The sequence below is a fragment of the Cydia splendana genome, chromosome 1 (genome assembly GCF_910591565.1).
Source record: "Cydia splendana chromosome 1, ilCydSple1.2, whole genome shotgun sequence".
NCBI lineage: Eukaryota > Metazoa > Arthropoda > Insecta > Lepidoptera > Tortricidae > Cydia > Cydia splendana.
Genome location: NC_085960.1, coordinates 7,868,810 through 7,880,412, shown reverse-complemented (window position 1 = coordinate 7,880,412; position 11,603 = coordinate 7,868,810). Strand labels below are relative to the sequence as shown.

Sequence of the window (11,603 nt, the reverse complement as noted above, 5' to 3'; positions counted from 1 at the left end):
GTCAACAGTATGGTTGTCCTTTTTTGACAAACGGCATTTTTAAAAGAGCGATGAGAGAGAAATGATACTAGTTGCTGCGCCGTGAAAGAGAACAGAAAACGTTGGGCCCTTGGCTGGTTCATGCCCATAGATTTAATATATAGAGATCCCGTCTCAGCGAGCTGTCACTGTTGCCACTTTTGTTTAGTGTACGATTAACAATTGAACACCACCTTACTGTAGCCATGTCAATAAAGTCATATCGATAAATTATCGACATTTCTTGCAATGTTAATTTTACTTCAAAGGTTTAACGATACCTAAAATGAACAAAAACGCTTTTATTGTTTATTGTGGTTATCAGATCACAATTTCATCGTCACGCCCCAGCAGGGAACGAAGGGAAAGTTCAGATATTTAATTAAAATACATAAATACGTACTAACTTATGTGTTCTGCAATAATTGAATTATTTTATTATATTCTAATATATTTATTATTCATTAGCATTTCAATTATGTTTATGTTTAACGAAGATATTGAGGCGTTTATCGATATATAATATGATTAAAATCGACTTTTCACATCCCTAAAAGAGCAACATACACGTTTTTACGCACATATACAGCTTGGCAAAAAAGAGTAGAAATTAAAAAGTGGCAACACTGTAGTCTCGTCCCTTTCAAACCAATTTATATAAGAAAACGGGACGACACTACAGTGTTGCCACTTTTTAATTTCTACTCTTTTTTGCCAAGCTGTACACAGCCTGGATGCACCAAAAAAGGCAACACTTGGATTTGAAGTTCATCTTGTCAACAGTATGGTTGTACTTTTTTGACAAATGGCATTTTTAAAAGAGCGAGGAGAGAGAAGTGATATTAGTTGCTGCGCCGTCAAAGTGAACAGAAAACGTTGGGGCCTTGAAGTTGTTGTCTGTTGACATCATGAATCTAGTATTAAAACTGGATCTGGCATGAGGGTGGGGAGAAGTGACCGAACAGGATAGAGTCGGACCAAGAAAAGTTTGCAGCGGATTTGATAGCCCACTCAGTGCAAGTGTCATTTATACGTCATAAATTCATAGAAGTTTGACGTTTATAATAACACGTGCACTGCGTGGGCTATCAAATCCGCTGCAGACTTTTCATGGACTGACTCTAGTCTTATCATAGACCTAGTATTACATAGATGAGCTATACGCGTGCCTCCGTGAGGGACAAAACATAAGCAAAGCGACAATATTAAAAACACGTTTTCACATTCCTGACAACATACCAAAAACAATCTACGTAATTCGGTCGGGTTATTTGTTGCCCACCATTTAACCATACTAAATTTTTGGTGGGGAACAAACAAAAAGTGAGACTCTGACAAGGACAAGCAATAATACCGCTTTCTCTGCTACTCCTACTGAAATATCCATTAGTGCATCTCGTTCGGTCGTTTGGCCCCTCCCCCGTGTCATCTCTATGTTATTGTTCCTCTATGAGTCTTATGTATCTTTCAGTAGGAGTAGCAGCGAAAGAGCTATTATTGTTTGTCCTTGTCACAGTCTCACATTTTATTTGTTCCCCACCATTCTTTTAGTATGGATTATGGTGGGCAACGAATGAATTCGACCAATCACAGTGTCGCATTTGCGTATGTTTTGTCCCTCACGGAGGCACGCGTATACCACTTCTATACGATCCTACCTTCTATGGTTGACATTACCTTCTATCTATGGTTCATATGGTTGACATTACCTTCTATGGTTGACATAAATTAGAATTAATTTCATTTTCAAAATAAAAATTTAAAAAGCATATAAATCAAAATTCTAGTACACTTTAGATGACATAGATTACTGTTGCTTCTTAGAAAATGGTAGTTACGTAGCTAGTTCTTGCCTACAATTGTTATTGTGCTATTTGTGCTTAGTAATGTAATTATTTTGAAACACTTGATACTTATCTTATTTAAGCTATCTTTTGCTAGGTGTGCTAGGTTGCCAAAATTGTAGTTACTTATGGTTACTTTACTATTTTGTTGCTGTAGGTGTGAAAGTGACTGCTTATTGCTATCTAAATTAATTTGTTAACATTGTTATCAGGTGAAATTGGAAGTGTGTATAGACAGCTTGGAGTCCGCCATCAATGCCATCCATGGAGGTGCGGAAGAGCTTGAAGTATGCAGCTCCCTTGCTGAAGGAGGTCTTACACCTACGCTTGGACTGGTGAAACAAATATTATACATGGTATGTATGTCAAAGATACAAAATCGTTACTTAGTTTAGTATCAGTTTCAACAATATTAAAACTTAAAAGTATTTAATATATGGACTTGCAAAGGGCAATAGTGTTTTATAATTATTATCTATTTCAGGTACGGAATATAGGTACAGGGACACCTATACATCAAACATGCTCAGATTGTAAATGCCCAGAGTTAACTGAGGTACAAAAAACCTTTTATGCCTTTTTTGCTCTTTTTTAAACTGAGTTTCCGAAGCATAATGAGATAGTATCTATTTCAGAAACCAAGTGTGAATGTAATGATCAGATGTAGAGGAGGCTCCGATTTTTGTTACACACCAAAGGAAGTAGAAACAATGCTGTTAGACTTAGGCATAATGAAGAACATGGGTGTAAACAGGTTTGTCTTTGGTGCACTTACCAGCGAACAGGAAGTTGATGTTGTTACATGTGCCAAAATTATCGCTAAGGCAAATCCTTTGCCAGTAACTTTTCACCGAGCCTTTGATATGTGCAAGAATACTTTAATATCTCTTGAGAAAATTGTCAAACTCGGATTTGACAGAGTTCTTACGAGTGGTCAGAGACCTTCCGTAGAGGACCCTGAATCATTGCAAATAATAACTGATATAATGGGCTTTTACCATGACAAAATCCATATCATGCCTGGTGGTGGTATCAATACAGAAAATGTTAAAAAATATGTGAAACTTGGATGCCCGTTAATTCATAGCTCATGTAAAGTTGCCAGACCGGCCAAGATTGGCAAAACTTTGAACATGGGAATGGAAACTGCAGGCCCTGAGAGAATTTACTACACAGATAAAAATAGTGTTATTAGATTAAGATGTGCAATAAGAAATGAGCTTTTACAAATACAGAAGCACTAAACGATTTGTATTTATCTGCCTTTTACTAATGCTCAAATCCTCATAGAAAGTGACTAAAGATCAAAATTCCCAAATCTAAAAAAAGTGTATTGCACTACATGTACAACTTTTAAAACCATGACCCATCTATGATATTGAAATTTTAGAAAAATATGTTTTATACACGGTGTAACATGAGGAAACCAAATAATTTTAACAGCATATTCCTGATCATATTTAGAGACAAAAATGTCCTATGAACTTTTTTGAAATTCGCATAGTTTCATAGTTAATACCAATAAAAAAAAAACAAGTTTTTATTGTTACATAGTGCAAAACGCTTTTTTGACGGCGATGTTGCTACTATGGGACGTAGTCTAAATATCCTTATTGATAATGTCAAAAATGACAAGTAACACTTTGCAAAAACTAAGTTTTACGAAAAAAAAGTAAAAATCCATTTTAAGTGACAAGTTTAGCTATAACATTTACTTTTTATGTACATATACTTACATTCAAAAAAAAAAAAAAAACAATAAAAAATATTTTTTGGCGATATTAAAATTAACCTAAACTAGTGTCCGACCGAAGGTTCGGTTTCGGTTTCGGCCAGTTTCGGCCAAAAAATCATGTTTCGGCCGTAGTTTCGGTTTCGGCTAAAAAACGGCCGAACCTTTCGGCCGGGCCGAAACTTACGAAATGGTACTTCGTTCTATGAAACTAAACTATGTGACAAAAGCCAAAAGTTGTGGAACAAGTAGGACAACAATATTAATACATATACTGATTTATGTATACAGAAATTAATCGGTTAATTATAAAACACAATCCCACTAATGATGGGGCCACTGGACGGTCGACGCAGTCTTAAGAGGCTATCAATACCTAAAACGCGCACACTGTCTAATTTTATCGGAGTAAATGAGATTTTTGGGGAAAGTATACAATATAGGAAAAAAGTGTCAATGAAAGAAATAATCCCTATTAAATTCGTAACAATAAAGGTTATATTCATTGTTTTGATATGACGCACCATATTTATGTTATGGCTAGATGAAGTTCGACAAAATTTAACCGTTGAAAAACTTGTTGAAGTTCAATATAACATAGTACGTAATAGTACTGAAAGAAATCCTACACGGAGAATAACCTTGCAAGCTTATTCTCCGTATAAGATTTATTTCAGATTTATACATGAATATGGTGAGTCTTACCAAAAAGTAGCATATAACCTTTTTTGTTTAGAATTTATTAAGGATTATTTCTTACCTTGACACTTTATTCCTAATTCTAATACTTTTCTCAAAAATTAATAAAAACCGTCAACCGGAACAAATTACATACAAAAAGGGGGGGGGGGGGGGGTTGCGGCAGGAGGAGGGAAGGGGACGCTAGCGTGGGTAAAGCACCATACCCAAAGGTATCATACTACATTCATAAAAGGCTGGCTATAATTTGTTTGTCTTCCCCATACATACATAGGTATATATATTTTTTTGCTTTACTAAAACAAATAGTTTCATCGAATTTTGACAAGTTTTGAATCGTATCTCCTACTTTTGCACTACAGATAGATTTATAAGACAAACGGCTATCGGTTGTTCAATCTTTTGTCTCCATTTTTGTCTACCGGATTTTGAAAAAACTTCATACTTATTTTTTTATTTTATGATTTTTTTAAACATTGTCTAAAAATACACTTTTTCGTATCTAGATTGCTCTGAAGGAAGCTTACATGTACGATATCTACATATTTGGGTTCGTCTTTGACGTGTCGTAAAACGTGCGTTTTAATTTTAAACGAATTAACACAAAAGTTATGGCCAGAAAACCAGTCTTTTGGCCTAAAATTGTTCAACTTTGATGCCAAATATCTCGAAGACAATGAACTTTGAAGTAAATACCTATGGAATACTATGTTGCTTAAGGCCGTTGCTGTTAATATGATAAGCTACAAAAACATAAGAAAGCTAAGGGATTCAGATCGAAGGTCATTGGCGTGGGGGAGCCCGTAAGTAACATCAATTTCAAGGACATTGGGTGTTGACAGCCTCTTAATATGAGTTTAAAAGCGGTTTTATGATTTTTTTTCAACGATTTTAACAAGTCTTCAAAAGTTTCGGTTTCGGTTTCGGCCGAAATTAGAGCCAAAGCCGAACATTCGGTTTCGGTTTCGGCAAAAAAACATGTTTCGGTCGGACACTAACCTAAACTCATATTACATTTTTTCCTTCTTTTGACCTCAGAAATGCGTGGTTAAAATTAGGGATGTACCGACTAGTCGGGAAAGCCGACTATCCGGCCACATTTGTAGTCCGCGATTAGTCGGCGACTAGTTGGCAAAAATGGCCGATTAGTCGGCACTTTATTAGTGAAAGAAAAACAGAAAAAAAAGAAATCAATAGTCAATATTTACCATATGTTTTATGTTTATTTTACTAAGGCCCACTTGCACCATCCCACTAACCAGTTAAGCAGTTAAGCAGTTTAACCGTCAATCCAGTGCCAATTGAACTGGTAACCATGGTAACTCCAGGTTTAACCGCAGGTGTGCAAGTGGGCCTTCTTAAATACCTATTCAGAGTGCATACGAAAACTTTTGTTCATATAATTGACCGTTTGATCGTTATCGTATGTTGGTGGGCTGGTGTTTTCCTCTACAGGTCGATCTCAACTGATTTTTGTGTAATTTCATGTGCAAGTTCGATGTATATATTTTTTATTTTATTTCAGTTTTTGTTTTTTTTTTAATGGTGGAGCCATGAGGAACTTTTAATGTTATTGCAAAATTTAGAGACTTAGACAGAGCACGTTGTTCGTAAAGACGCTGACCACGGGGGATAGGTTCTTAACTGGCGACTACGTACGGGAAATAGAGCCTTGGAAATACCTCCTACAAGCTGTACTGACGGTCTGCACAAGATCGCAAAATAAAATAACTAAAGACAGAAATTGAACGAGGATTCTTGTGATAGGTCTTTGAACCTGTAGAGAACACCTTTTAGCCAAGCTAATATGATGAATAGCGCAACCAAAGGAGCAAAACTATTGTTTTTCACCTGAACTTATAGGTACGAAACTAATGATCTGGCCGACTAGCCGACTAGTCGGCCGACTAATCGGCCATTCGAGCGCCGATTAGTCGGCTAGTCGGCCAAATCAATAGTCGGTACATCACTAGTTAAAATCTTTCGCATTCCTCGTGAGCACCTTGTATGCAGGGTGGAACGTCACGAAAGACCTTCCCGGAAATATAGCGTCGTTTAAGTGATATAGAATAGATTAGTAAGGGCCAGAATCATGAATTAAATAAAAATTAAAAATAACAAATTCACTACTTTTTAACTGTGGTGATAACCCTATACCATAATAGTGTGGTTAGATTAAAGCATGATTAAAGAAATCGCTGTCGGGAAAACTCGGCGATTATCAACGTTTATTTCCGAGCGTTGACGTAATCACACTAATCACACTAATGCATGAATGACGCATAAATATGTCAAATTCATGAAATAAGTGCGAAATAATTAATATCAATTAAGATCTTTATTCGTTTTAACCATATCTAACAGTATGTTCACATTCACATACCTACGGCGTTCAAATGTTCCTCGGGTTATACCCACTAGTTACCACCAAGTTCTTACCAGTGGTAACTACTGGGAATTTTTTTCCCACCTTTTACCACTGGTAACTACTGGGAAAAAAAAATCTCACTAGTTACCATCAACTCGGCTTGGTGGTAACTACTGGGAATAAAAAATCCCAGCTACAGCTACTTCATTTCGTTCTATTATACCACGACGCAGAGCTGGAATATGTAGGTATTCATAATTTGTAGTCAAGCTAAATAAGTACAGGGCATGGTTGTTATTAAAACCGCTTAGGGCGCGCTTCGGATGGGCTGACTGCTCGGACTAACCAGCATAGGCTCGCATTCCAATTACGCTCGGCTCGATTGCTTAAACACCCACGCTAGCGGGATGGTAATAACACTACCAGAGGGGCATCAGGTACTATTCGTACATTTCGTATTAAGTTTTTTTTTTGTATTTAACTTTTATATTTCAATCGTCTATTGCTATTGTATTTAAAATATGTTTCTTAATAAAACGAAATCAGTTCTGTCGGTTTTTGACTGATTTTGTTCGTTTGTATAAATATGTAATTCAATTTACAGTTAATAAGATAAATTTAATCCGGATAATAAGTTAATTTCTATTTAACTAGAATGAGACTCTTCTATTTTAGTTTTTACACTTATACCGGTAAAACTGTTTTAATTTTTTGATCACTTTTAAAGCAGTTTACTGAATCACTAACTGACACATAATTATTTATTACAGCACGCTACATTTATACTATACTATTTATACTGTTTTTATTAGTATTGAATTCTAACAATATTTTGGTGGTAACTACTGGGGAAAAAAAATCCCACCTTTTACCAGTGGTAACCACTGGGAATAAAAATTCCCACTAGTTACCACCAACTCGGCTTGGTGGTAACTACTGGAAATTTTTATTCCCAGTAGTTACCAGTGGTAAAAGGTGGGAAAAAAAATCCCGGTAGTTACCACTGGTAAGAACTTGGTGGTAACTAGTGGGAATAACCCATGTTCCTCCACCTCTTACAATGCATGATGCAGCCCGTGGCCGAGTATGAGATAGTGTATGCATTACCTTTGGATTCCGTTCAAAATAGGTACCGCATTCGTTCTTCTAGTCTAGCCGCCAGTTGATCAACACATCATCCACGTTTGTTGGTCATTCCGAGCTGGTTCGTGCTACAATGGGCTGATTGTCAGCAATCGAAATGTCGACCAAAAGCACGTAAAATCGTCCTACGCCCAGTCTGGTGCGTCCTACGCCAAGATATGTTTCTCTATGTATAAGAATCAGCCGCATTATAGTTGCATGTCACATATGATAAAAGCAAATTTAAACAATCAACAAAGGCATTTTTATCGAATATGACATTAGGTAAGGTTAATGACATGACAATTACATTCTAACCATAGTGTTGATTTTCAACCACGCAAAGAGGTTCGTTAATTATAGGAAATGCGATGAATTAAGTATTTAATATTTCTCATGCCCATTTTACACCAAAATAATAATCAAACACAATTATTACATGAAAAAAATCCTGTTCAACCTGGGCACGGGTTCAATTTATTCGAAAACAATTTTATGAAACATGTCAAACCTTTTTATTACTCCAGGTAAACATAGGGGTTCATGGTAAAAGAGGTTACGATATAATTTTTTATTGTTTATGACGATTGAGTATATAGCATGGTATGGCTACTGGTGTATCAGAAGGTTTGTAGTAGAAGTGAAACGCTTTGTAGTATGTACAAGAATGATAATTTATTTACAAAACTCACGGTATTTATACACAATTTGAGAAAAGCAAGAAAGAGACGTATTTACAATAGAGTGAGATGGAGATATACGGTGCGCGGGCGCGTGCCAGAGCGAGAGCGCGCGCGTGCCACTGCGCAGGCGCGGCGCGTGCCGCGCTGGAATAAAACTAAGTTGACCGCCGGCGACAGTCCTTTCGCTCGTCGGCTGCCGTGGAGTAAACATCGCGTCGTCGGATCGCCGTGCCTCGCTTCGCTGCTACGCGCTCGCTGATTGGAAGACACGACGAGATCGACGAGGATGCTGCAGGCTCCGGATATTAAACTGTCCTTCTCAGGACAATATAAAACTGCTCTTCTCAGAGCACGCAAACTGCCCTTATCAGGGCGACGTAAAATGTTCTTCTCAGAGCAACATAAAACTGCCCTTGTCAGGGCACGTCCTGTTTCTCTGTTTAATCGCAGAGTGTCAGTCGATAGCAACTGTTCTTATCAGAACAATTCTGTGTTTCTGTTAAAACACATGATGTCAATCGAGTGTTCCCACAGGGTTCCCCCTCAAGCGAAGCGTACCGGCAGGCGAATAGTGCGGCCTCGGCGTGTTGTGCTCGTGCTTGTAGGTACTTGCGTGGTCGTGGTTGTGTCTGGTTCATCTCTTCGTTTCAGGATGCCTTTTTTCTGTTGTTGGTTGTTGTTGTTCTGTTGTGATGTCGGTAAACTCGGTGGTACAGTCGGTTGCGAACTTTTGTTCGATGTTGTAGCTGTAGGCATTTTCGTTGCGATCGTTGTACTCGTCGTTGTAGGTATGTTAGGCGTTTTCGTTGAACTCGTAGCTGTAGGTATATTTGTTGCGGTCGTTAAGGTTGTAGGTATGTCCGTTGTACTCGTAGGTGTTTCTTGCTCGGTGTCTGCGAAGATGAATGCGGGTTTTAAGCGGTCGATCGAAATATTCATCTGGCGATTAGGTAGCTGCAGAGTGAATATTTTGTCGTTGCGTTTTAGTACTCGGTAGGGTCCGTCGTAAGGTGCTTGTAGCGGCTTCTTTACGGCGTCAACTCGTACGAATACTTGTTCGCAGGTTTGAAGGTCACGATGCACGAAGATAGGTTTCTTGTTGCCATGCGGGATCATTGCTGTCGGTGTTAGGCTGTGTATGGTCGCTCGTAGTTTTTCCACGAAGTCGGAGTCCATGGTGACGTCATCGCGCGTAGGTAGTAACAGTTCGCCGGGTAGTCGTACACTGCAGCCGTAAGTGAGTAGGGCTGGGCTTACACCGGTGTCTGTGCGTAGTGCGGCTCGTAGTCCAAGTAGAACGCTAGGTATTGTGTCGATCCATGACTTGTCGTTCTGTAGCCTGGTCTTGAGTGCGGCCTTGAGACTTCTGTGGAACCTTTCAATCATACCGTTCGCTTGGGCATGGTACGGCGTAGTTCGGGTTCTTTCGATGCCGAGTAAGCGGGTGAGTGACGCAAATACTCGACTCTCGAATTGCCGTCCTTGGTCGGTCGTGATGGTAGCGGGGCAGCCGAAGCGGGAGATCCAGCCTTCGTATAGAGCTTTAGCGACGTCTTCGGCGGTGATCTCGCATAATGGTGTCACTTCGGGCCATCTGGTTGCGCGGTCAATCATAGTGAGTAGGTATCTGTGTCCGCTGGCGGCAGTAGGTAGCGGTCCTACAAGGTCGACGTGTATATGCTCGAACCTTGTAGTTGGCGGGAAACTTGAAATAGGGCTTGCAGTGTGTCGCTGGATTTTCGCACGTTGGCAGTGAACGCAGACTTTTGCCCATTTGCCTACATCGGCATTTAGTCCGGGCCAAAAGTAGCGTTGAGCGACGAGTTTGCGTGACGTTCTAATTCCAGGATGACTTATGTTGTGTACTGCGTTGAAAGCGGCACGGCGATGCTCTTCGGGTACGTAAGGTCGTAAGTGCGGCGTCGATGTTTCGCAGTAGAGTTTGACTGTAGTTCCGGGAATTGTGACTTGTTTCATCGATAGGTTGTCTTGCTGTGCGAGTGATCGGATGGTGTCGCTATCTCGCTCTTGCGCTCTTGCTAGTTGTTCGTAGTCGATAGGAGATGGACATGCGATGGCTTCGATGCGAGATAGGGCGTCTGCAGCGGCGTTTTGCGTTCCGGGTATGTGTCGTATATCAGTAGTGAATTCACTGATATACAACAGCTGACGGGTGCGGCGCGGTGATTCGTTGTTATTGCTTGTTTTGGTGAATGCGTAGGTGAGCGGCTTGTGGTCGGTGAAAATTATAAGTTCACGTCCTTCGAACATCTTCCGGAAGTGCTTCGTACTGAGGTATATTGCTAGTAGTTCACGGTCGAATGTGCTGTAGCGGGTCTGGGCATCGGAGAACTTTTTAGAAAAGTAGCCAAGTGGTTGCCAAGCTTCGTTCACGAATTGGTTTAGCGATGCTCCCGCGGCTCTGTCGCTCGCATCGCTAAATATTGCTAGCGGGGCGTGGTGGGAGGGGTGCGCGAGCAAAGCGGCGTTTTGGATGCTCGCTTTGCACGCGTCGAAAGCTTCGTCAGCTTCGCCGTCCCAGCTGATTTCGGTCTTGTCGCGCTTCTTCGCATTGTGTAGGTATTTGCAGAGTGGTGCTTGAATTTGCGCGGCGTTTTTAATGTTTTCGCGGTAAAAATTCAGCATGCCGAGGAATCTTCGCAGCTCATCGATGTTTTTCGGCTTAGGGTAGTCGATGATTGCTTGCACTTTCTCGGTAGGTGGTCGTATGCCGTCTTTGCTGACTTCGTAGCCCAGGAACTTGACCGATGGCTGTCCGAATACGCATTTCGACGGGTTGATAGTTATACCGTAGTCTTCGAGTCTGCTTAGTACGGCGCGTAGGTGCTTCTCGTGCGTAGCTTTGTCGGCTGACGCGATAAGTAGGTCGTCAACGAACGGGAACACGAAGTCGAGGTCGCGCAGTACTTCATGTATGAAGCGTTGGAATGTCTGTCCGCAGTTTTTTAGGCCGGGGCACATTCTTGGAAAGTCGAATAAGCCGAATGGAGTTATGATGGCGCTCTTCTCGACGTCTTGCTCTGCTATTGGTAGTTGTTGGTAGGCGCGGTTGAGGTCCAAGGTGGAGAATGTTTGTTTGCCGGCGAGTTGGTAGGTAAAATCACGTATGCGTGGGA

At 40.2% G+C, this 11,603-nt stretch overlaps 2 protein-coding genes across 2 annotated transcripts in view; one reads left to right on the top strand and one right to left on the bottom strand.

The window, feature by feature from the left end:
* LOC134795819 (annexin B9-like) overlaps nucleotides 1-11,603 on the bottom strand; it is a 122,761-nt gene that overhangs the window by 44,478 nt on the left and 66,680 nt on the right. The gene's annotated exons all lie outside the window — the stretch shown is intronic.
* Nucleotides 1,716-3,107, top strand: LOC134794333 (PF03932 family protein CutC). Its single transcript, XM_063766163.1, has 4 exons — nucleotides 1,716-1,848; nucleotides 2,075-2,218; nucleotides 2,347-2,418; nucleotides 2,498-3,107. Exons 1-4 carry the CDS (start codon nucleotides 1,846-1,848, stop codon nucleotides 3,104-3,106), a joined length of 828 nt encoding a protein of 275 aa, XP_063622233.1. The 5' UTR covers nucleotides 1,716-1,845; the 3' UTR covers nucleotide 3,107.

Coding starts and splice junctions, on each gene's coding strand:
- LOC134794333 (XM_063766163.1), top strand. Junction 2,219..2,346: donor TGAAACAAATATTATACATG/GTATGTATGTCA, acceptor TATCTATTTCAG/GTACGGAATATAGGTACAGG. Junction 2,419..2,497: donor AATGCCCAGAGTTAACTGAG/GTACAAAAAACC, acceptor TATCTATTTCAG/AAACCAAGTGTGAATGTAAT.